At 43.8% G+C, this 27,166-nt stretch overlaps 1 protein-coding gene across 2 annotated transcripts in view; it reads left to right on the top strand.

Annotated features, from left to right (window-relative positions):
• The window catches only part of TK2 (thymidine kinase 2), a 402,342-nt gene that overhangs the window by 257,116 nt on the left and 118,060 nt on the right, over positions 1 to 27,166 (top strand). For both annotated transcript variants that reach the window (XM_044081822.1, XM_044081821.1), the window contains exons 7-8: positions 22,193 to 22,281; positions 23,138 to 23,217. In XM_044081822.1, the coding sequence (XP_043937757.1) occupies positions 22,193 to 22,281; positions 23,138 to 23,217 (169 nt within the window). The remainder of the gene's footprint in view (positions 1 to 22,192; positions 22,282 to 23,137; positions 23,218 to 27,166) is intronic.

Genomic DNA, 27,166 nt, shown 5'->3' with positions numbered 1-27,166 from the left:
CCTGACACCCTACCTCCTGCACCTAGAAAACCTGACAGGCATTACAGAGTCCATGACTCACACAAATTTCTTTTCAAAAATCCTACTGCTGGCCCTGAGGTAATTTCTCAAGGGCCTAAAGGTATTAAAGCTAACTCTGCTAAGAATCCCACCCCCTCAGACAGGGATTCCCGAGCACTAGACAGATGGGGTAAAAAAGTATACACCTCTGCTACTCTTGCTATCAGAGCACTAAATTGGCAGTTCCATATGCTAAAATGTCAGCAACATACCATGGAACTCCTTAAACAAAACGTGTCTTCCTTTCCTGATTGTGCAGAATCTAAAGAGTTACAAGAGTTAATGCATTCTTTAAGTCAAGTAACTAAGCACACCTTACACTGTGGTTTTAACACCCTAGAAACTTCTTGCAGGGCAGCAGTCACCAGTTCTTTCCTTAGAAGGCATGCATGGCTTAAAGAATAGCCCTTGCCAGACCATGTTAAATCTAAATTGTTGGATACACCCTTGCACAAAGACAACTTATTTGGCACTAAGGCAGAGGAGGTCTTAAAAAAGATGGAAGAAAAATCTACATCTATGCAGACAGTTAAAGATTTCTTACAGGTCCAGCCACCCAGATTCAGTAGGCATTGCCCCTCCAAGCACTGGTCCTTTCCTGCTCCCACCAGGCCAGTTCAGCCCAGACCCCATGGAAGCAGACCCCCCCCAGACAGCAGCCACAGGGAATGCAGAGATCAAAACAGTGGAATTCCTGCACTTCAAAAACAGGGAGTTCTAAGCCACCCCTTCATGGTAAGAACTCACAATGACTCTCCTCCACCACCCCCTCCCTCTACCCACCTTCACTTACCCTTAGGAAGAAAACTCTCCTTTCACGCAAGCACCTGGGCCACCATTACCAGCAACCGCTGGGTCCTCAACATAGTGCCCAGGGATACACATTTTCTTTCCACACTCTTCCAACCCCAAAAGGATTCCCAGATCTACCTCCAAACCAGTGGGCACAGCCGCAAAAGCAAGTCAATTCTCTGCTCTCTGTATGAGGAAATAAAGCACGTTCCTGCAGAACAAAAAGGCCAAGGTTTCTACTCCAGACTTTTTCTGGTACCCAGAAAAGAGGGCACCTGGCGCCCCATCCTCGATCTATCCATTCTAAACACCTTCCTGGTGATACCAAAATTCAAAATGCTCATCCTCCAGCAACTGCTACCCATGCTCTTCAGTGATGCTTGGCTAGCCACCCTAGACCTAAAAGAGGCCTACCTCCACATTCCTATCAGAGAGTCATGCTTGAAATACCTATGTTTCAAGGCAGGATCTCTGCACTTTCAGTTCTCTGCACTTCCCTTTGGCTTATCTACTGCTCCCAGAGTTTTCACAAAATGTCTGGCTCTGGCCATTGCCTTTTGCAGACAATGGAATATCCAAATTTACCCATGTTTAGGTGACTGGCTAATTCAGGCAGACAGTCGGGAAAAGCTGCTCAAGCACCTGGCCTTTTTAAAGTCCCTACTGACCTCCCTAGGGTACACTATCAGCGAAAAGAAATCCAAACTAGTACCCACCCAAAGGATTATATTCCTGGGAGCAAGCCTGGACACAGCTTCCCAGATGGCATTCCTTACACCAGAAAAGCAAACTTACCTGACAGCCTACTTCTCTCAACTAGCCACCAGACCCCAGTTGTCTGCAAGGAAAATCCTGCAAGCTCTGGGGTTCATGGCATCTTGCACTCTACTCATACCGTATGCCAGACTGCATATGAAGAAACTTCAGTGGTACCTAAAAAGCCGTTGGTGTCAACACTCTCAAGACCTGGAAACTCTTATACCCATGATACCTTGCCTCAGGAAAGATTTTCTTTGGTGGGCAGCAGCATGCTCCCACAACAAGGGACTACCTTTCTCACCACCCCCCACCACCCAGACCCTCATCACAGACATATCAGACTATGCCTGGGGTGCACACCTGAATGACAGGTGCATACAGGGCCAATGGAGCCCACAGCAAATCCATCTGCATATCAACCAAAAAGAGCAAAAAGAGATGTTAGTTGTCCAGCACGCATTGACAGCTTTCAGACCCCTTCTCTCCCCAGAGGCTCTCCTGATCAAAATAGACAACACCACTGTGATGTGGTATATCAGCAAGCAGGGAGGGACTCGCACCTAACCTCTATGCAGGCTGGCCATGACCCTTTGGCACACAACCTCTGCCATGCAACTACACCTGTTAGCACAATTCCTGCCAGGTTCTCTAAACTCTCTGGCAGATCACTTAAGCAGAAATCATCTGGACCCACATGAGTGGCAGCTAGACAAAAGAACCTTCACACTAATAACTCAGAAATGGGGCACCGCGAAGGTTGACCTCTGCCTCCCACAACAACCATCAGCTCAGCAAGTTCTCCACCAGGGAGCATCACTGCATGGCTTGGAAAGTGGATGCCCTGTCCTTTCCCTGGGTCAATCTATTGGTGTGTGCCTTTCCTCCACTACCTCTCATTACCAGGGTACTGCTCAAAATAAGGGGGGAAAAACCAAGGACAATTCTTATTGCTCCAGGCTGGCCTCGCCAGCACTGGTACCTACTGCTGCACAGCCTGTCCCCACTGCCATCATGGCATCTCACTCAGATCCCAACCCTCCAGACCCAGGGGGAAGGAGACTTCATGCATCCCCAATTGCAGACCCTCAATTTGGCAGCTTGGCTTATTCCATAACCACTGATCAATCTGCCAACCTCAGTAAACAGGTTCTAGATGTTATACGTGAGGCCAGACACCCTAGCACTAGAAAGTCTTATGCTGACAAATGGAAAAGGTTCTGCACCTGGATTCAGGCTAAGGGAGCTGATATGGCACAGCCGTCCCTCCCTCTCATCCTGGATTACCTAGCTGACCTGCAACACAGTGATCTCTCTTTTTCCTCTATTAAAATTCATGCCTCTGCTGTCTCTGCTCATTTCACCACTGAGCAGCCCCTTTTCTCACACCCACTGATCAAACAATTCCTAAGAGGGGCTAGCAACTTGAGGCCACCCAGAAGAGCGCCTATCCCAGCTTGGGACCTTAACTTTGTGTTGGAAAAGCTCACCCTGCCCCCCTTTGAACCAGCATCTTCAGCAGAGTTAAAATTTCTCTCTTGGAAGACAGCTTTTCTTCTGGCCATCACTTCAGCCAGAAGGGTCTCCGAGCTGCAAGCACTCATGGCTGTGGAGCCATTCATCATCTTCCATGCTGACAGGGTTTGCCTCAGGGATAACCCATCCTTCATGCCCAAAGTGGTGTCCAATGTGGCTCTCAACCAATCCATTCATTTGCCCACCTTTTTCCCTAACCCACAGAACAAGGGGGAAAGGTTCCTGCAATCTCTAGATGTGCACAGACAGCTCAGATTCTATCTAGACAGGACTAAATCATTCAGAAAGTCTGATCAATTGCTGGTTAGCTTTGCTGCAGGGGCAGAGGGCAAAGCTGTCTCCAAGCAAACAGTTTCTAAATGGATAGCACACTGCATCCATTTCTGTTTCAAACAACATGGGAATCCTCCCCCTAAGGAGGTCAGGACTCACTCCACCAGAGCAGCTTCCACCTCTGCAGCTTTCCTCAGAGGAGTCCCCACCAGGGACATCCTGGAGGCTGCCACCTGGACATCTGTTCACACTTTCACCAAACATTACTGCCTGCCTATCTTCTCCATATCCAGGGCAGGCTTTGCCACTGCAGTCTTGCAGGGCATCCTAGCCAGCCCTGGTCTCCTTGACTGCCTCCACCCTTTTCCTCAGCTTTGGGAATCAACCTGAATGTGATGACTGCAACAGTGAAACATGAAGGACATAGTACAGTTGTGTACACTTACCGTAAATGTAGATGTTCGAGTGTATTCACTGTTGCAGTCCTGGTTTCTCTCCCTCCACCCCCCTCTTCTCTCTCTCTCTCTCCTTACAAGGGACATTTTGGTATTTACTTTCTACTGGTGGGGTTCTTCCACTATAACCTGGCTGTCACTTGGGGGCTCCTGACAGTTAGGGCAAGAAAAACTGATTTAATGGCGTCGGCTGCCCTACTTTATACTACTGATGACCTGACGTCAGTCCTGAAGTGACAGCAACCGATGCAGAAATACTAAGCCTCTGGTATTCGGGCCGCAGAGGACTACCCTGGCAGGGATAACCAAAATGTGATGACTGCAACAGTGAATACACTCGAACATCTACATTTATGGTAAGTGTACACAACTGTACTTTAAGAAGCTGATGTAGGATCCAAGGGGCTGATACCTGTGAACTTCTTAGCATGTCCCCTGTCAGATGCTGAAAAGTCCCTGTAGCAAGGATGGTTAGTGCCACACAAACTGTATGCCCAGTTTATGTATCTCCCTTGATTCCATGTGTGGGAAATATATGTCTGCTAACTTCCATATGGTCTGTCTCTCCACACGGTAGCTGTCAGCAATGTTCTTGTCATGGAGATGATAATATGTTCGGTACTGGTAGACAAGTCTGTGCTTCTGATGCTAAGTGTATACAGTGTCATGAACACTGACACCAAGAACAACCCCTAACACCTGTTGTTCAGCTGTTTACATATTGTTAACATCATATCACAGGTTTTGACTTCTGTACATTAAAGCTTCTAGAGTTCAAAATGGATGAACACTGTAATATAGAATGCCAGCTTTATATGTCTTAGAATTACTCTGCCATATTTATTTTCATCGTTTGCTTACGCAGTGAGACTCATTTATATGTCGGTCCTCATTTTCATGTCATTATGAAGTAATTTGTATACTATGTATGTCGTGCTGTATAGTATGCGCCCCCGGAAGCACCTCTTCCCTGCATATCATCACTCTGTAGTGTTTCACTTAATGCTGTAAATGTTTCTGAGTGCCCTCAATAATTTAAAACATGCAGGCAGATTGGAAATGTAAACTCTCAACTCACGGATAAGTACTGATGTGCTTAGGTGAGGTCACCCTGTGTTGAGTTATAATTTTTAAAGTTAAGATAAATGATGCATAAATTTCTATTCACATTTCTTCATATTTGGTTTGAAGTTTCCTATTCACTCATAAGCTGGTCAGAGTATTAATATTTTATTTATTTATTTTACATTTGTTTATCAAGAAAGTCCAAATTGACGCAGGTCCTTTTTCAGCAGAGGCCTGGGGAGAAAAGCTCCAGCAGTAAGAGATGCACGCATTTTAGAAATTAGCAAATTTAACAAATTAACAGAATTAACCAAAATAAGCAAAATTAGAAAAAAATTAACAAATGGAAAAATTAACAAAAGTTAAGGAATGTCCAGTATCTTACAATTTCAGCAATAGTACATAGATGGGCAATGCAGTACTTTAGAGGTTACAATAACATAACTTGTGATACTTGAGTATATACATAATAGGTAAGGAAAAAGGCAAGATAGAGTGGAAATGAGATAAGTGAATGAAGTACAGAAGCACTAAATGACCATGGTGTGTTTAGGTATACAAAACTTAAGAGTTATCCAGGAGGGTAGCAAGAACAAAGTCAGTTTTTTTCTAAGTGAGTGGATAGGAGCTTTTTGAATTTTACTATGGAGCAGCTTGAGGAAATAGAGGTAGGTATTTTAGTCCATATTTTAGGAATGACGTTTGAGAAGAGAGATTCCTCAGCTGAGTTGTTAGCTTTGGTGGTTTCTAAAAGGAGTTTGTCACTGGAACAGAGGGCTCTAGGAGTGGAGTATGGTTGTATAAGATTTTTGAGAGCAGGGATTTTATATGGTTGATGCAGGATTTTCTGGGCAAAGGTTAGCTGTTTATATTGGAGCAGTTGAGGGACTTCTAGCCAATTTAGTTGTTTAAGAGCAGTTTAATGGTGTGACCTGTGTATGGTGTTAGTAGCAAACTTGGCAATTTTATTGTAACAGGTTTCTAGTTTTGTAAGATCAGTTTTACGGAGGTTGGTTAGTACAGGGGAGGCATATAGGAGAGTTGAAAGGTGGTGTGTACAGGTGATGGTAGCTTTTGTGGATCTAGTAAAAAGTTGTTTGTTTTTGTAAGGAAGACCTAATTATTTCTGAACTTTTTTAATAGTTTGGGCAACTCCCAAACAACATCCCAAACAATTTAAATTGACCACAAAAGAGTACTTTAAAGGGCAATGGATCTGCCACTGTTCTTACCCTCCCTGAATATATTCATCTAACTAACTTACCCATTCTCCTTATTCTCCACGGTCTCCTCTTATAACCAACCTATACTACCTTTGACCTACTCTAGCCTTTTTACCCTCCAAGTCATCTCTACACTTTCCTTTTCCTTCCTTTCTCTGTAATTACCGCCTAAGACATTGGGTACTGTATTTATATTATATAACATTTGTATTTTAGTACTGTTGCTTGTTTTTCTTTTGACTGTAATTATTTTAGACTTACTGCATGTGATCTTAAATTGCCATGAAATGTTATATTGTTTGTATTATCATAGCTTAATTTTTGTCTGTTTTAATTTGGAGCTTTTCTCCCCAGGCCTCTGCTGAAAAAGGTCTTTGGCTCAGTCAGACATTCCCGGTCAGCAAATGTAAAATAAATAAATATGGATGTTGAATTTCAGATTGTTCTCAATTTCAACCTCTAGCAGTTTAGTATGCATTACTAGGGTGATGATAGTTATGTTTTTGGACTCCAGGTTGAAAGTTAGGTGAGTAGAGGGAGTTCTTGATAGCTTTTTTTTTTATTGGGAGTTAGTGACTCACATTTCAAATGATAGAAATGAGTCTTGGGTTATGGTGTGGAGGTCTTTTAAGGAGGAGACTGCATATGAGAGTAGAGTCTGCATATTGTTTCACAGAGGCATGATGAGTGGAGGTGTGGAGTTGGTTGTTAAAGAGGGAGAAGAGTAGAGGTCCCGGGATAGAGCCTTATGGGACCCCTAAGGAAACCAGCAGGAGAGAAGAGAGGTGGTGTTGCCACAGTACGGCCTGCTGATGACCTGATAGGTAGCTTTGGAACCAGGTGATAGAGGAACTACTAAGGTTTAGGGAGGAGAGGACTTTGATCAGTTTGTTGTGATTTACCATATCAAAGGCTTTGGACAAGTCTAAAAATGTGGCAGATATGAATTGTTCTATGTTTCTGTACTGGTTAACTGTATTAGTAAAGCACATTAGGGCTTTAGTGGTACTGTGATGGGGCGAAATCCATGTTGTGCGTTTGATAGTAGTTCATGGGTGTGAAGGTAGTCCGTGAGTTGAGTATGGAGGGCTCTCTCTTGGATTTTAGATAAGGGTGATAGGATGGCAATTGAGTGATAGTTACTAAGTTTGATGAAATTGCCTCCTTTGTGTAGAGATATTATGTGGGATATCTTCCAGATAGCAGGTACTATGCTCTCAGACATTGATCTGTTAATGAGTATTGCTACTGGGTATGCTATTCCTTCTGCTGCTATTTGCAGAATTTCGGCTGGGAGATTGTCTGTGGCTATGGTAGATGGTTTTAGTTTATGCAGTAGTTTTTTATGATATCTACAGACACTGGTTGTAGTGTAAATTGGTTGAGGCTATTTTGGGAGGAGTTTCTGAGTCGGGGAACTACAGGGGCAAGGTTGTTGGATATGTTTTTAGAATTGGCCAGGACTAGGATAGTTTCTGTGAAATATGTATTAAATTGGGTTGCTGTATTTTCAGAGTTGTTGTTTGAGGTTGGAGTGGGGGTAGATGCTTTGCCTGATGATAGTGTGTCATTAACTGCAGCCCAAAACTTTTGAGGGTTGTTATCGTGTTTTTTTTTTCTGAATATTATGGTAGTAGTTGATTTAGTCCTTTTTTACAAGTTTCATAACTTTGTTTTGAAGTTCTAGGAATGATAGTTTTGTAGTTTGGGTTTTGTATTTGTGATATTGTTCCCAGGCCTTGTCTCCATTTTTGAGTAGGGATTGGCATTCCCTATTGACAGACTGCACAATTGGCTTTCAGTCTGATGGTCCTGGGGGGAGCATGGCAGTTTAAAATGTCTAGAAAAGTAGTATTAAAGGAGTTAACTGCATCATCTAGAGGCAGCTGTTTGAGAGAATCCCAGTTGCAACTTTTTAGGGTCGAGATGAATTTTTGTGGGTTAAAGCCTTTTTTGTTTCTGATTGTGTGGTATGTGGTTTGTTATTTTGGAAGGTACGGGAACATACACGGAAGGTTGGTAAGTGGTCATTCAGATCATCAGGAAGACAGCCTGCCTGTGATGATAGGGAGGGGTTGTTAACCAAAATCCAGTTGAGAATAGACTGATGATGTCCTTCAAGGATGCATCTGCAGTCCTAACAAATGGGTTGTCCTGTCGTCAGGCAGCCCTTCGGTCGGATTCCAAAGTTTGGGTCTGGCCTCGGCTGGTGTCGCACTTCACCCGACGTCATCTCTGCTGGTCTTCGGGTATAAAGGCATCAGCCGACGCCATTTTCCTCAGTCTTTCTTGCCGCGTGGCGCCCGAAGCAGAAGCTGTTCGCAAGTGCCGGTCGGTCAGATCCAGAGATTACTACTACCGAATACTACTCAAGACTTCTAAAAGCTAAGTACCCGCTGGGGACTCTTTCTTGCCTCAGCCGATGTCAGAAAAAGTGAATAACTGTTTAACTTGTGGGAAACAAATACCTCATAAAGATTTCCAGTCTTACTGCTTACCTTGTTTAGGCCCAGACCACGACGTAGCAGCCTGTTTAGCCTGTGCTTCTTTCAACCGACGAACGCTTAGGTGTCGGTCGGAGTTTGCTGAACAGTTTTTCGGCTCAGATTTTGCGTACATTATGCCGTCGGATCCTCCGACTTCTCAAATTGTTAAGAAACGCAAAGAAAAGACCGACACTCGCGGTCCGCGGTTTCGGCCGAAACCACGGTTAAGCAAACCGCGAGTGTCTCGGTTTCGGCCGAAACCGAGCAAACGGGTCAATCTTCAGCCGAATCCATGACTACTACCGAGGCTCCTGCTACCCTAGTTGAATCGGCCTCTGAAGTTTTGCCTATTAATGTGGTTCCTCTAGAATTATCGGACACCATCCCTTTGGATGTCTCTACCCCAGCACGTGGTGCTGCTAGGCCTCCTGCAGCCATGTCTATTAAGGCCTTTGCCAGGGCTAAAGCAGCCAAATCTGCTAAATCTGGGCCTGTTAAGCCCCCCTCACACAGGCCCAGTTCCAGTTCTCAAATGCTTACTCTGGCAGAGGATCTCATCTCTTTAATAAGGGGATCCCAATCTCACCCAGACAGGGCCTCTCAGCCTCCAGAAAAGACACCTAAAGCAGAGCCCCCTGAGCCAGTGTCCTCAGATGATTATTCTGACGATTCAGACAATACAGACCATCCAGAGGCTCCTTTTTCTACTTATGAAGATTCCGATGCTGAAGAATCTATTCCTTCTTCCTCTCCACCAGAGGAATTTTCCTTTGGGGAAACCTTACATGCCATGAGAGAGCAATTCCAATGGCAGGGACAAGATTTCTCTGATTCAAGAAAAAGGCTTAGGACCTTTCTACATTTACCGCAACATAGGCCCTTAGCTATACCTCCAGTTCTTCCTGTTGTGGATGATGCATTTAATGATGTTTGCACTGCTCCTGATACTTTACCTCCAGCCCCTGCCAAGCCCGATAGGTTTTACAGGGTACCGGACACTCATCACCACCTATACAAGGCTCCCTTGCAGATCCTGAGACTATCTCCCAGGGGCCTAAGGCAGTAGCCGACCTCAGCAAAACCCTCTCCTTCTGAAAGGGAATCCAGGTCCTTAGAGATGGGGTAAAAAGTTTACACCTCTGCTACTCTCTCAGCTAGAGCTTTGAACTGTCAGTTTCATATGATCCAATACCAAGAGTTTATGCTTGATCAGTTAACTAAGAAACTGTCCTCTGATGATTCCTTAGATAAGAAATATGTTTTAGAAATGGTGAATAACATTCATCAGGTTAGTAACCATTCTTTAAAATGTGGCTGTGATGCACTGGAGGCTTCATTTAGATCAGCCATGACTGGCACAGTTATAAGAAGGCATGCATGGTTGAAAGAACAGGTCTTGCTGGATCATGTTAAAGCAAAGCTATTAGATGCTCCTATGGATAAGGTCAGTCTATTTGGTTCTCCGGCCCAGCAAGTAATGAAGAAAATGGAAGAGAAGGCAAAATCTGTACAAACAGTTAAAGATTTCTTACAGGTTCAGCCCCCAAGGTTTAGCAGGAACTGGCCTTCCAAAAATTGGTCCTTTCCAGACTCCTCTAAATCTCAGAGAGGCAGGAATAGACGTTCCAGAGGCAGAAATCAATCCAGAGGAGGTGCCTACAGAGGACGCCAGTGGCAAGGCAATAACCAACGAGGCACAGACACAACCACTGCCACTGCAACAGGACAATCACAGTGACTTGGCTCTGACACCGCCTACCAGGGAACAAATAGCAGCACCCTTAGGCGGAAAGTTAGCCTTATTTTCAAAAAATTGGCACTATATCACAAGAGACAAGTGGATCTTGCAAACTATAGACCAAGGCTACAGGTTTCATTTCCACACATTACCAGAAAAAAGAGGAATGCCAAACCTACCTCCAAACCAAAAAAACAGAAGCTCTAAAACAGATAGCTCAATTAACAAAGATGAGAGCTGTGGAAAGGGTACCACCTACAGAACAGGGCAAAGGATTCTACTCCAGACTCTTCCTAGTACCAAGAAAAGAGAAAAGTTGGAGACCTATTCTCGACCTGTCCGCCTTAAACACATTCATCATTGTTCCAAAATTCAAAATGCTGACCCTACAGCAACTTCTTCCCATGCTGGGCAAGGAGTGTTGGCTGGTAACTCTAGATCTCAAGGAGGCATACCTGCACGTCCCCATACGACCAAATTGCAGAAGATACCTCAGATTTCTTGCAGGATCAGAGCATTATCAATTCTCAGCATTGCTCTTTGGCTTATCTACTGCGCCCAGAGTATTCACAAAATGCCTGGCATCAGTAATCGCTCATTGCAGGCTACAGGGAATCCAAATTTATCCATACCTGGACGACTGCCTGATACAAGCGGACAACAAAAGCAAGCTGACAAAAGACTTACAAAGAGTCATTTGCTTACTACAAGCCCTGGGATACACAGTCAGTTTAAAAAAGTCAAGACTGATACCATCCCAAACAAGAACATTCTTGGGTGCGGAATTGGACACAGTAAAACAGATGGCATTCCTAACTGCAGAAAAACAAGAACAACTCCTCTTTACTTCTTGGCATTAACAAAGCAGAACAAACTAACAGCAAGGAAAGTACTGCAGGCCTTGGGCTTCATGGCATCATGCATAATCCTGGTCCCCATGCCAGACTGCATATGAGAAAGCTACAGTGGTACCTAAAGAATTTATGGTCTCAACACAGGCACAGCTTAGAAACCGAAATACCACTAATCCCATGCCTGAAACAAGAGTTCCTATGGTGGGCTCAAGCATGCCAGTCAAACCCAGGCTTGCCCTTCCACAACTTTCAAGCAAGCCAAACCATCACAACGGACACCTCAGACCTAGGTTGGGGCACACATGCTGGACAAATGCATACAAGGATTATAGACTCCAGACCAGCTGCACCTGCACATAAATCAAAAGAAATGCTGGCAGTAAAACTAGCAATCCAGAATTTCAGACCATTCCTCAAAGAAGGCCATTTAATGATAAGGACAGACAACACCACAGTCATGTGGTACATCAACAAACAGGGAGGCACTCATTCATACCCCCTATGCAGAATGACTCTGGACCTTTGGAATATGGCTCTGAGCTACAACATCCAGTTACAGGCAATATTTGTACCGGGAAAAGAAAACATCCTAGCAGACATGTTAAGCAGAACTACCTCGGATGCTCACGAATGGATGCTACACCCGGACATCTTCAAGGCCATCACAAAGAAATGGGGAATGCCACAAATAGACCTATTCGCATCCCCACTCAATCACCAGCTCAAGAAATTCTGCACAAGGACATACCACCCACTTCTCTATCCTTCAGTTGGAAAGGCCTGACAGCATATGCATTTCCACCTCTTCCTTTGATGCACAAGGTACTACTGAAAGTCAAAGAGGAACGTCCAAGGATAATTCTGATAGCTCCAAATTGGCCAAGACAACACTGGTACCCATTGCTGAGGAGCATGTCTCGGGGGAGAACGTGGACACTACCCCTGATGCCTTTGATGTTAACTCAGAACGACTACAACATCATGCATCCAAACCTAAAAACTCTGCAACTGACTGCCTGGAACATTACATAACAGCAACTAACCCAGAGTTATCCCAAAGGGTTAAAGACATTATCCTTGAGGCCCGCAGACCTTCAACAAGAAGGAACTATGCAGGGAAATGGAAAAGGTTTGTCATTTGGAGTACTGAAAGAGGAAAAGATGTGTCAAAGATAGATATTGCTAACATCCTGGAGTACTTGGCAGAGCTTCTCCATACAGGCCTGTCCTATTCCTCCATCAAGATACATGCATCAGCTATTTCTGCAGAATACAGCTTGATCCCCTGTCTTCTCACATCCTCTACTCAGGCAGTTCCTCAGAGGAATCAAGAATGTAAAACCTCCTAGGAAAGCACCATTACCAGCATGGGACTTGAACTTTGGGCTAGAAAAATTGACACTCCCTCCATTTGAACCAGCAGCAACAGCAGATCTTCAACACCTATCCTGGAAAACTGCTTTCCTACTGGCAATTACTTCAGCAAGAAGGGTTTCGGAACTACAGGCCTTAATGGCAGTACAACCCTTCCTAATCTTCCATCAAGATAGAGTGTCCATGAGAACTAATCCTACATTTATGCCTAAGGTGGTATCCAGAGTGTCTCTAAACCAGGCAATCCACCTACCTACCTTCTTTCCCAATCCACAGAACAGGGGGGAAAGACTGCTGCATACCTTGGATGTACATAGACAGTTGCGCTACTACCTGGACAGAACCAAGGGCAATAGAAAAACTGACCAGCTTTTAGTAGCTTATGCAACAGGAAGGGAAGGAAAAGCAATTTCCAAACAGACAATCTCCAAGTGGATAGGAAATTGCATAAGATTCTGTTACGCCTACCATGGAAAGCAAATTCCACAGAACATAAGACCTCACTCTACAAGGGCTACAGCCACTACCACAGCTTTCTTACGAGGAGTGGCTACCAAGGACATTATTGAGGCGGCTACTTGGACCTCCATGCATACATTTGCCAAGCATTACAACTTACCTCTATACTCTAGATCCCGAGCAGGGTTTGCCACTGCTGTATTGCAAGGGATCCTAACTACACCATAATTCTTCTTCCTCCTCCCTAGTTTGGCTATGGTATTCTACCCATTTGTTAGGACTGCAGATGCATCCTTGAAGGACATAGTGCAGTTTTGTACCTACCATAAATGTAGATGTCCGAACAGGATAGCATCTGCAGTCAGGATTACCCACCTCCTTCCCTCTGTGGTACTCCTAGGGTATTTACCCTCCTAATAGCTAGCTAGGGGGGGATCTCTTATGGTGTATTTGTTTGTATATATGTACATACATGCTTATTTTTGTGTTTGCCTACTATTTTTTTGGAAACATTGGCATTTACCCAAAATTTAGTTTTCCAAGAGGGCAACTGGCATCTGGGGCAAGAAACACTGAGGAAAATGGCGTCAGCTGATGCCTTTATACCCGAAGACCAGCAGAGATGACGTCGGGTGAAGTGCGACACCAGCCGAGGCCAGACCCAGACTTTGGAATCCGGCCGACCGAAGGGCTGCCTGACGACAGGACAACCCATTTGTTAGGACTGCAGATGCTATCCTGTTCGGACATCTACATTTATGGTAGGTACAAAACTGTACTTTTGGTAGATTTGTTAGTTCCTGTGGGGGATGTAATCAGTTGGGTAAATCCATGTAGGTTAATGTGTGATGCTGGAGTCAGAGAGGAGCAGTCTAGCCAGTCAATATTGAAGTCACCCAACAGGACTGTTTCCTGTGGGAGAGAATTAGAGGTCCAGTGTAGTATGTTTTATGCTGTGTGGATGTTACCTGGTGGGATGTAACTGCCAATTATATTAATGTGTGTTTTTGGGTTGAGTTTTAATTTAGTAAAGATGGCACACGTGGCTATCACATTTCAGTGTGGGTGGTATTTTCCACAGAAGTTCTCCAGTTGTAAACCATGTTGTCTAGAAAGAGTTTTATAGTCTTAACTCATCCTTTTTTATGCAAATTCATGTTTGCATTGGTTGAGATAAAAGTATATGTAATTTCTGTCCCATTTGCTTGTAAGTACTGAATGGGTCTGCAGTAAGAGAGGCATGCCCCTTTGATGCTTACACAGAAAAGCATATTGCTTTTCAGGAGGAGTTACAATTAGGAAGCTGCATTCTGTGATATTAATTCAAGTATTTAACGAAGAGTGGCATAATCAGCTGAGACTGATATGTTCAGGAAATAGCATGAATAACAAATGATGCACTGTAAATATAGGTCACAGTAAGATTATTCATCAAACATCTGTATAGGTTGCAGAAAGATTTTTCATCACATATCATTAGCTTATCCGTGGTAGTGGTGCTGCGGTAGCGTTGTCGCCTCACAATAAGATGCTGTCCGGTTCGATTTTCAGCTAGAGCATCTTCTGCGTGGAGACGTGCGTAAATGGGCGTACCTTCGTTGAAGGTTGTGTATCAAGGCTGGCAACTCGGCACGTAAAAATCAACTGCCAATCACTAGCGGACCGGAGTTCCGCTGTGGCGACCCCTAACCGGGAAAAGCCGAAAGACACAACAACATCTGACAAACATTAGCTTGTTGAAGTGGTTTCACTAAAATGGGAATTGGCAGAAAGTATATGTCATCAAAATTCATGTTTTCTGAATCCACTTGTATATGTGGTTCAGAAGTAAGCCCACTGACTCCCTTTTTGGAGACTGCTCTTCCCATCCATATGTTTAAAAAAAACTCCAAGATTGTTGCAACTCAAGGTAAGCATGTAGTTGGAGGTGAAGAGTTATGGAGGTGGTACTCTTGAGAATGTTTCCACCTAGCAATGTTGCCCTACATATGCAAATTATAATATTGGGAGTTTTGTGTAACTGTAATGCAACTTGTATAGACTGATTAACTGTGTTTTATAAAGTAGTCTGCCACCAAAAATGTAACTCAAAGAACAAAATAAAGTGACTCATTACAGATACAAAACCGTTGCTGTGCATAATGCAAAACTCCTTTAGATTCAGGAAAAGATGGTTCTGTTTGTGAGAAAATCATTTAGAAAAGAAGCTCCCATCCATTTGTGTATCCTTTTTTTATCCATTTCAAGAGCATTGGTTCAGAATCTGTCTCTGAACAGTGGATAAAAGGCAAAAAACAAATGCAGATGGGATGTCATTCCATCTCGGGACAAATACACTCATATAGCCAAATTGACATACATACATACCTAGGAACAGTGTAGCACAAAGTTAATCATGCAAGTATATCTTTGAAATTTTGGAGGAAAAATGAAAACCACATGAACCCATACAGAACATGTGCATTTCACTCCGGAGGTATTCTAACCAAGAACAAAATTAAGAGGTCTAAGTGTTCAACAAAATCTAGGATCTGATGTTGTTGCCCTCATTTGCTCTTCAACCTGTGGGATTCAGATGTGAGGATCAGATCCAACTTGGCAGCATACTAAAGCTCCAGGATCCGAAATCTGAGCTCCTTCTCTACCCACAATGCTCCCCTCCTCCAAATCCCCCAGATCTAGTGTGTTGTGCTTTGACTAGCATCGGGAATCTGATCGTCTGACCTCCTCTGGGTTTTTCCATGAGTTTTCAACAATTTTTTTTTGTAGTGTCTTTCTTTTTTCTTCTTCCCTTAATAACTCTTTTTCATATAGTCTAATTTCCTTCAGGTTTTCTTGTCTTAGGGGCTTTTTGACAGTTCCTTTCCCTTCCCTACCCTTTTCTAGCTATATTCCTTTCTTGCCTTTATATAAAAAAAATAAGTAAATAAATAAATTATATCTCTTTAGATTTATATACAGCTAAGTTTAGAAATTTTCCATTGTTGGATCTTTCTGTTGTTGTATGTGTGCTGGTTTGTTTGCACAGATATGGTTGACCCCAAACCAGCAGGTTTTAAAAATATGTGGCTGGAGGGCACAAGAGTCCACTCTCAGATGCCCGTTCTGAGTGTGTGGTGTGCCCACTTGGACTCGATATGCACTATTTATGCCAGATACAACCAACAAGCCCTAATTGACAAAAGAAACAAATTAATCCTGAAGGGTCTACTGCTTCTTCTTCTGCCACACTGTCCACTTCAGGGGCTCAAACCCCCGGCAAAAACATAAAGATCTCAAGAAGTCCCCCAGTAGGTCCCGTTGATCAGAGGAACCTCCTGCCAAGTCAGCTAAGTCAGAACCAACTACTTCGGCTCCCATAGTAATTCAGGGCTCCCCCCAGCATTGGAGCCAAAGTTTATCCCTGGAGCTGGTGACATCCAGATCTAAGTCCCCTCTGCTGCAACAACCCAGACATGTTTCCAGGCCTGCCTCCATTGCTTCTTCCGCTGGGTCCCTCTCGCAGCCTTACCGAAGCTGAGTTTGACAGCATGATGGTTAAACTTCTCAAGGCACAAATCCAGCTGGGGATCTTGCCTGCTCCAACCCATCCTGGATCTATGAGCAATATTCCTGCCTTTAATCCTATATCTCCTTCTCCGATCCAGCCCCCGGTTTGGGAGTTATCGGGCCCGAGATTTCCTGGGGTCAAGTCGTCGAAGCCAACAGGGATGGTTACTTCGACTCCGATGGTCTCCCTGACTCACCTGGCTCTGATAGTTTCATAACAGAGCAGATCTTGGAGCTATAGCTTCAGCATTCGGTCTGAGGGGTTGATGTCAACCACAAAGTTTTTGGAGCTGTCTCTTCCCCTCTGGGCCTTGGCACTTGATAGCTCAGTTCCAACTCCTCACTCAGATCCGAAGGCGATTGAGATTCTTGGGGCTTCCCTGTCATTCCCTTTCGACAGCTTCGGCTCCGGTGGGGGTGCCTTTGGTGTCTCGCTCACCCACAGTGTTCGAGGTGGTGGCGAGGGTTCTCTCTACACCCAGATGAACCTCAACTCTACTTGCTTTGGAGTCCAGTTCCCTCTCCAGCAGCCTTTGTGTCTGTGCCGTCTGCTCTGCTTCCTCTGGGACAGCTTGCTTAGAAAGACTTCCAGAGTACATCCCGTTTGGAACACCCATAGTTTTCCGATACCTGCTCGGAACAACCCACTGAGCAGGTCTCTCAGAAACATCAGTGTAAAAGGAGACATTTGAATTCTCCTTTGGAATTCCTCAGAGAGGACACAAATCTCGATGAAGGTGTAGGGTCCCTCAGAGCACCACCTGAGGATGTTTCCTTTGTAGACATCATGACAGTCCTACAGCAAAAGGGTGGTTGATCTTCCCAAAACCCTAACCTGGAGGAATCAGTGCTTCTGGAAAATTTTGGGTCAGGCCCATCAACTTCTTGGGTATCCCTCCCCCCCACATAGACCCCGTTATTGACTTTGTGTCGCACAAGGAAGGAGCTGGACACAGTGGAACCAATCCCTAAGAAGCTCAGTAAGATTCTTAGCGCTCCTTCTGACTGCCCCCATTGGAACAAGGGTGTTCTTTTCGATGCCGTGGTAGTAGTAACAGCCACCAAAAAGGAGCTGGCCCAGCAGAGCTCTACGTCCATCCCCCTAACAGGGAGTTTAGGGCTGTGAACAGGTTTGGGAAGCGAGTTTATGCTTCAGCGACTTCCGCATTGCGAGCATTGAATTATTTGACACATGTAACCAGACTACAGAGGGACTTAGTCAAGGAACTCTCTAGTTGTGTCCCAGGGTCCATGTCTGCCAAGGAACAGAAGATCTTGTCCTCTAGGATGGCCACCCTTCATTCTATTTCTAACACGTCCATAAGGTTAATTTCTCATGCTGCAGAAGGTGCCTCATAGGTGGCCAGATCAGGCATTGCTACCAGACACCATGCCTGGATGTGAGATTTCCCGGAACTCTACAAGGTGTCCTTCACCACTGCCCCTTTTGACGGATTTACTCTCTTTGGTCCAGTGGTAAGAGACACTCTCTTCCAAAGTGAAAAACAAGGAAAGACCTTGTCTGACATCGGAATCTGCTACTCTACCCCACAATGGACCTTATTTCTTCAAACTTCCCTCCCTCCATCCCCCTACCCGTTGAAGGACCTAACGGAGTTATTTAGACAAATCCATCATTACTGTTTGAGCTCTTGAAGTATTCTTTTCTGATTGCCCTTTTGCCTTTGAGTGATTTCTTTATACTTGTATGATTCTATGATGTATAGTGGTGCAGCAAACTTGATCTGAGGGATTTGGAGAAGCAGAGCATTACAGGTAGGGGAGGAGTTAAGATTTTGGATTTTGGAGCTTTAGTTTGTGGCTGAGTCGGATCCGATCCTTGGATCCGAATTCCGCAGGTTGAAGAGCAAATGAGAAGCAACAACTCAGATGGAACCTTATGGTGAGTACATAACTTCTCTTTTAGGATCTTTGCATGGAAGTGTTTACAAAGGTAATTTTATACACCAAGCATACTTCAGAGAATTTTTCCACAGGTAGACAGCAAATTTTGGAGATGTGGGGGAAAGTGAGGGGTACCAGGGAACATTTTTTTTTTGAGGAAGGGGGTCTAACAAATTGATATATTTTGAAAATTCCTTGTAGGTTATTTTGTCAGAAATGTCAGGGAAGCAAATTATTTTAACTAAGGAAATTACTCTTTAGGTTCAGTACTAACTTTACCCCTCTCTCATCCTCTAAAGGGCCCATCTCTATACCGGAAGAATGCAAAGTACCTGTAATCATGGCTGCACAGGTAAAAAACACACTCTCCAAAGCCAAGCACACAGCATCCATGGGACCTGACAACATCCCAGGCTGCGCTTTACATGAACTACAGAACGAATTGGCACCCCACCTAAGTACCATGTTCAATCATAACCTCACCTCAGGCTTTGTGCCCACTGAATGGCGCACAGCAACGGTTATCCCACTTCACAAAGGGGGAGCCACCACGGACCCCGGGAACTACCGCCCCATTAGCTTGACGAGCCTGGTCTGCAAGGCTATGGCGCGTGTCATCATAGAACTTATAAACAATGACATTGGTAATCTCCAAACTCTGGACCCTACCCAGTTCGGGTTTGTAAAAGGCAGATCATGTCTCCTAAACCTGATAGACTTCTTTGAAGCGGTCACCAAAGCTGTAGATGAGGGCAAGGTGGTACACACAGCCTATCTAGATCTCGCCAAGGCTTTCAACACCATCCCCCACTCTGGAATTATAGACAAACTCACTAAACTAGGTATAAATCCCTATGTCACAAGATGGGTTGCCAACTGGCTCACTGACCGAACCCACACTGTGAAAGTAGCAGACTCTAAATCCAACTTCAGACCAGTGACAAGTGGAGTACCAGGGTTCAGTCCTAGGTCCTCTCCTGTTTGGTATCTACTTCTCTGAAGTACAGGCTAACACAGAAGGTCTTTGGCTAACAAAGTTCGCAGACGACTGCAAACTAGGAGCCATAATCAAATCTCCTAACAAAAGGGCCTCACTGAGACAGATGCCTGGTGTCAAAGCCATGGCCTCAAGCTCAATGCCAAAAAGTACATTGTCATCCCTTTTGGTAAAAACTCTGTATCCATGAACTACCACATAGGCGGTAGTCTACTTAACACCAAAAGTGTGATAAGAGACCTTGGGACACAGGTGGACAGTAGTCTCTCCTTTGATAATCACATCGCCACAGTAGTCAGGAAATCCTTCTACGTGGCACACCTCATCACAAAAGGATTCTCATCCAGGAAAAAGGAGGTCATTGTTCCCCTCTACTCATCACTCATTAGACCCATTATAGAGTACAACGCCCCTTTTGGTGTGTACCTCACAAGACATCTACAACATCTGGAAAGGCCACAGAAATACCTCACAAAGATGATTACTGGCCTCAAACAGATGCCCTACGCAGACCATCTCAGAAAACTCCAGCTTTACTCTGTCGCATATCGCCTACTCAGAGGCGATCTCTGCCTAACATACAGAGCTATGTCAAACCCAGAGCTGTTGGACATGCTCCAAGTAAAGAAATCCCAATCCCTCCGAGCTACATGCTGTAGGGACCTAGACCTTGTCACCACAATAAACAGAACATGCTGGAGGGATAGATTCCTGGCTCAGAGACTTCCCATACTCTGGAACAAACTACCTATCTATATCAAACAAAGCTCCTCATTAGCACTCTTTAAGAAAAATCTTGATGATTGGATGGGAGATAGGAAATTCACCCCGGGGATCACTTCTGTGGCTCTGCTTGACAGGGGCACAGGAAAATAATTTTCTTGGGTGGCAAAAGCCAGGGTACCATTTGGCTAGGCTTATAGGCCCTAGGGCCAATAGCCTAGTACCTACCTATGAACCTATGAATTGGCTGAATACAGTAAGGCTGTGCTGCATTTAATGCTGTGGACAACCAAAAATAGTAGTAACTAGGAAATGGAAGTCAAAAACAAAACCATCTCTAACAGAATTGTTAAAGGTTGTAAAGGAGATAAAGAATTTGAGGTGGGATCTTTAGAAAAGGGAGGAGCATACTATATACAAATAAATGCAGTCTGTGGGAGCAATACATACTGAATAATATTCAGGAGGAGTGACATTTCAAGGAAGGCAGGATTTGAGCAATATGTGTATTGTTAAACTAAATAATCGTTAAGACAAAATCATATCTGTATTATGTGTCCAAAAATCGTTTATAACTGAATATGCACTCATGTCACTATGCTATGTGTGATGTTAATGTTGTTGTTTGTCTTTTCGGCTTTTCCCGGTTAGGGGTCACCACAGCGGAACTCCAGTCCGCCAATGATTGTCAGTAGATTTTTATGGTGCCGAGTTGCCAGCCCGACGCCCAACCTTCAGCGAAGACACGCCCATTTACACATGTCTTTCGGAGGCCACTCGACCGTGTGGCTGACATACAGACTCCACACAGAAGGCACTCCAGCCGAGAATCGAACAGGAGAACCTCTTGCTGTGAGGCAACAACTATACTGTTGCTATGTGTGATGTTAATAAAGACGCTTAATAAAGGTCCAAGTGTGGTGAGGCAGCACTATTAAGTGCCATGCCACTGTGTGCACCAAAGATGTTTCCAAGGAAAGGTTCTTAGTGTTTTCTGATTGAATAGGCTCATATGAATGTAAAGTTATTTTAACATAAAAGTCAAGCCTTTTACAGGACCTAAGTTATGTCTTGGAGGTTGTAAACTTTTTTCCTGAATGTAAATATGCACTTATCTGGTCATGGTAAAGGGAAATGGGGTGACCACTATGTGTAGACTGACAAGGCAGCAACATGTAGCTTTGTAGCTGAATAAGCCAGATTCAGAGTAGAGTTGCTGAATTAACATCAGTAAAATGTCTAACTGACCATGTTGTACTTCTGTGTCATTTGCTCAGGCAAGAGTTCCTGTTAGCTGACCTTCTAGCCTCCTTTTGAATCTGCAGTGGTTTCTTAGTTAAATGTCTATTATTAAAACATGTAATGAAAGTTGATTATTTGAAAGAAGAGTAGGATAAACTGCAATAAGTTCCATTAGAAGGACAAGAAGTAATAAAGGAGGCACCATAGCATAATGTGAAGAAGTAATGGGTAATGATGTCATGGATAATAGATAAGAATGCAGTGGTCTTGGAGCAGGCTGTCAAGGAAAGAGGCAGAAAAAGCAGGGAAGTTAAGAAAAATAAAAGGAGGAAGGGAATTGCACCTGGAAGGTTGGGGATAGTGCCTATGGAATAAAAGTGAAGAAAGGCAAAGGAGAAGCAGTTGCACTCACACAGGCACACACCCACATCTATGCACATTGTGAAATTGGTGGTTTTAATTACAAAGTATGTTTTTCATCAGTGCCAGCTCTTGCTCAGTCTTTTGATTTAGAGTGAGTAAAGTTGTAGATGTCTACATTTACAAGGTACATCTGACCCATACATTGTCCCAGGTCTACAGTAGAAACAGTCTGGTTTTGAACCTGTTTTAAGCTGTCTACTTCCACAGCACTAGAGTAGTTTGTTTCAATAGTTGTCACTTCTATTTTTTCTTCCTGATTATGTCTAATGTTTTGTATTACAGTGGGAGAATGCCTGAGGCAGATTATGTTGTCTTGACCAAATGGTTTGACTGGATCATCCAGAACATCAACATTTCCTTAGATTTGATAGGTAAGTGAGGTTTAAAAGGTACACAAAAGTATGAAGTTTTTGGTATTACTGTGGCTTCAGTAAACCTTGCATGAAAGCTACAGCAAACTATTAAACTATATTTGGTATTAAGCTGTAATAAAGTCTTGATATTATTTCATGCTTATTAGGGGGAAATAAATAATGCAACATTTTAATAAGGCTTTTTTAAATTTATTCATTCATTCATTCAGTTTAATTGTTGCTTATAAAATGCTGGGTTTGGAGAGCTGGAACTAGGGCTTTTCCTGGCTTGCAGCATGAGTAATGCAGAAAGCTCATCTTGGAGCAGATGTCAGTTCAGTGCACACACACACACACACACACACACACACACACACACACACACACACACACACACACACACACACACACACACACACACAACTAGGGGACACACACACACACACACACACACACACACACACACACACACACACACACACAACTAGGACACACAGGGAAGTTTTACAAACTCTGCTCAGAAAGCATTCCAGTCATGAATAGAACCAGACTGTCTGATTTCATGCATCAGTGCTAACCTCTGCACTCCTTTGCCAAAATTTTCTTCTACTAATTTAACCCTTAGACTGTCAGTGCTTTCTTTAATTTACCTAGAATGCCAGTTGTGCTTGTAGGACAGCACTGCCATTTGTGCATGGTCTCCTGAAATCTTGTAAGGATTTGCTCTTTTATATCCTTCCAGATGGGTGCTGCTGATAGATAAAAACTTTACAGTGTCATGGTATGGCAGTATGCATTGTGTTTAGTGCTCAAAATAAATAAATCAGTAAATCCTTTAAAGAAGTGATATTTAATATTTCCTTCTTTATGACAGTCTACCTTCAGACTACTCCCGAGACATGCTATGAGAGATTGAAAAAGAGACGTAGGGAAGAAGAGAGTGACATTTTAATGGTAAGTCAATACTGTATTGACTGAAATTACATTGGAGTGTTCCTCATAATATGCATTTGTATGTTATGTAGTGATGCTGGTAGTTTGCTGGGGAAAGCTGATGTAGAATATTGTGTGTCTTCAGTTTTCTGTTTGTCATACCAAGATTATATTTAGCAGTGTTAAACTGGTTAATCACGGTTTCATTTTACCCTGATATTCTTTGTTGTGTGTTGCCCAGTGGTACTCCAGTTACACTTTCACATTGCCGTAGTACTTTTGTGGTGCATTGCTCCAGTGGCACTCCAGTCAAGTGCCATGCTTTTACCTTGCCCTAGTACTTTTATGGTGCATTGCTCCAGTGGTACTCCAGTCAAATGCCATGCTTTCACCTTGCTCTAGTACTTTTATGGCGCATTGCTCCAGTGGCACTCCAGTCAAGTGCTATGCTTACACCTTGCCCTGGTACTTTTCTGGTGCATTGCTCCAGTGGTACCTTGCCCTGGTACTTTTCTGGTGCATTGCTCCAGTGGTACCTTGCCCTGGTACTTTTCTGGTGCATTGCTCCAGTGGTACTCCAGTTAAGTGCCATGCTTTCACCTTGCCATAGTACTTTCATGATGTATGGCTGCATTGGCACTTCAGTCACCTTTTCACTTTACCTGATATTCTGCTTGGTATATTGCTCTGGTGGCATTCCATAATGTCTCAAAGCAATACTAATACTTGGCAACTACACTACTTTGTTCATGTTACAACTCCAGATGCTCTGTTATTGTATGTGGGTTAGGAAATGCATTGTGCTGCTCATATGGCATTCTGCAGTGCCCAGTGGTGTGCTTAAAGCTAGGTATTCTAGTGCCATATTCACATTAAATTATGTGTCATGCAACATAATATAATGCAAGTATGGCACATTGTATTTTGTATCACACAACATCTTGTTATGGTGATAAAAACCTGGGAATGAATAAAATGCATAACACTTAGACGGCATATTACAGCTGTACTTTCTTCTGCAGACATGAGAGTAATACACTGATGTTATGTAGTCCAATCTCGCCTACATTCTTACCGTGGGTTCGGAGCCGAATGTCGACTCCGACTCGGCCATACTTTAGCTTGAAGTCTTTCAGTTGGCTGGGCTAAGATGGTATCCCATGCTGCACTGCTCTCTATCCCCGGATCTTGTTTGCCACTCGTGTAGCTCGGACGTGGTCTCACTCTTGGCTGTGGCTGAGTACCTTTTTCTTCTTTATAGCAGATAAGTTTTTTGCAAAAAAAGCTATTTTCATAGCTATTTGTGTGTGTATCTTGAACTGTGTTGTGGAAAAGTTGTTTTTCTCTTTTAGCGTGTTCTTGTGGTATCCCACTAGCTGTTTCCAACGGTTCAGTTAGAGAGCAGTGCAGCATGGGATACAATCTTAGCCCAGCCAATTGAAAGACTTCGAGCTAAAGTATGGCCGAGTCCGAGCTGACATTCAGCTCCAAACCCACGGATAAGAATGTGAGGCAAGATGGACTACATGCATCAAACGTTATGGTGAGTACATAACTTCTTGTTAATGATCTTCCATAATTTTCTGCATTGGTACTGTCAGCCAGAGTGATTTGTAGGTGACATTACGTAATGTTAGCAGTTTCTCTCCATTTTCTGTCACTACACTATTAAAGCATTTACATTGTTTTACCCATGGCATTGATTTCCCAGGGGGCTCTATATATCTTTCCATTTCTGTGGAGGGGGGGGGGTCTCTTGCCCAGTCCCTGCTCCCACTCGTTTTGAATCTGCCTTCCTGCTTATCCCCAATTTCCTTTAACATACTGTATATATTTGAAATTACCTGTGAGTGAAACCATTCTTTCCTTTGCATTTGTAGTGAATATTTTTCACAGTCCTTTGTATCAGTCCTTTCACGTTTTGCTGTTTCCATGATGTTCATCGTGTTTCACTGTTGCAGTCATTACACTTGGGTTATGCTGCTGGCAGGCTACCCGCAGTCGGCCTGAATTCCAAAGTCTAGGTCCGGCGTCGGTTGCTGTCACCTCTTCCCTGACGTCAGTGCGCCAGGGGTATAAAAAATGCAGCCGACGCCATTTTCTTCAGTCTTTCTTGCCGCCCGGTGCCCAAAGCAAAAGCATTTCGCAAGTGCTGGTTAGCCGACTCCTGAGATTTTCAAAAACGAATTTCAGATCCGAAGTCTTCATTAAAGCTAAGTACCCCATTGGGGAAACATTTTTCTTGCTCCAGTCCGATGTCAGAAAAAGTTAACAATTGTATTTCTTGTGGGAAGAAAATACCTCATAAGGATTTTCATTCTTACTGTATTCCTTGCCTAGGCCCTGATCACAACGTTGCTAGCTGTCGGTTTTGTGCTAGATTTAACCAACGCACTATTAAGCATCAGTACGATTTTGCCTTACATTACTTTGGCCAAAGATTCAATTATATAATGTCATCGGAACAGCCGACATCCGGAGTTCATAAAAAGCTCAAGGAAAAAGAAAAGGACAGGCATCCGAGGTCCAAAACCGACAACGAGGCTTCCGCTAAGCCAGTCGCTGGTTCTCAGTGAGGCGCTTTCGCAGCCCCTGGCGCCCGCTACCTCAGAGCCACAGGCCGCCGATGACTCCCACATGGAGCCAGCTAGGCCTCTGGATACTCAAGGTATTGGACACTCTGAAACTTTTCCCTCAGATGGGTCCGGAGCCGCTGAGCAGGCATCGGCTTCTGTGGGTGTTTTCAGACCTACACAGTTATATATACAGCCTACTTCAGCTTCTAAAGCAAAGACTAAAGCAGTTCTAAAGACAAAGAAACAAGTACAGCATTCTCCTGGACAGACTACCATGCCTAAAAAACAGATGCTCAAAATGGCCGAAGACCTAATTACTTTGATCAGGGGTTCCCATCCCCCTCCTGACAAGAGACCTAGGCAAGAGACAGAATGTGAATCTTCAGACCAGGTTTCCATTTCCACTGACTCCTCTTCTGAACAGGAATACTCTCTTCCTCCTTATGAGGATTCTGATGCTGAAGAATCTATCCCTTCAGCCTCACCGCCTGAGGATTATTCTTTTGGGGAAACCCTGCGTACCATGAGGGAGCACTTCCACTGGGAGAGCCAGGACTACTCAGAATCTAAGAAAAGGCTTAGAGATTTCCTTTTACTACCTCAGCACAGGCCTTTGGCTATTCCTCCTGTGTTAGACATTGTAGATGATGTATTTTCAGAGTCCGGCCTTTCTCCAGACTCTTTACCTCCTGCCCCTGTTAAAACAGACAGATACTGCAGGGATCCAGATTCACATAAATTTCTTTATAAAAACCCTGCTGCTGACCCAGAAACTATTTCTCAGGGTCCCAAAGGGGTCAAGGCTTCTACTGCAAAAAAACCTATCCCCTCTGATAGAGATTCAGGGGCACTAGACAGATGGGGAAAAAAGGTTTACACTTCTGCTACTTTGGTTGTTAGGGCTTTAAATTGTCAATTTCATATGCTTAAATATCAGCAATACTTAATGTCACTGCTAAAACAGAAAATGTTGTCAAATTCTGATTGTGCAGAAAATAAGGAAATGCAGGATTTATTGCATGCAACTGAACAAGTGGGAAAGCATACATTGCAATGTGGTTTTGATTCTCTGGAGGCCTCTTGCAGGGTTGCAGTTACGGGCTCTGTCATTAGGAGGCATGCTTGGTTAAAGGAACAGAATCTGCCTGATCATGTTAAAGCAAAATTATTAGATGCTCCATTACAGCATGATACCTTATTTGGTGTTAAAGCAGAGGAGGTGTTGAAGAAAATGGAGGACAAAGCGAAATCTATGCAAACAATAAAGGATTTCTTACAGGTGCAGCCACCCAAATTTAGCAGGAACTGGCCTACAAAGAATTGGTCCTTTCCAGTGTCAGACAGGCCACAAAGAGGCAGATACAGATGCCCCAGAGGCAGATCCCAGCCCCAGG

Source organism: Protopterus annectens, chromosome 8.part1, assembly GCF_019279795.1.
Source record: "Protopterus annectens isolate FY-2018-M chromosome 8.part1, PAN1.0, whole genome shotgun sequence".
Lineage (NCBI taxonomy): Eukaryota > Metazoa > Chordata > Ceratodontiformes > Protopteridae > Protopterus > Protopterus annectens.
Note: the sequence above shows the minus strand (reverse complement) of the source record. Positions and strands in the feature narration are given on the sequence as shown.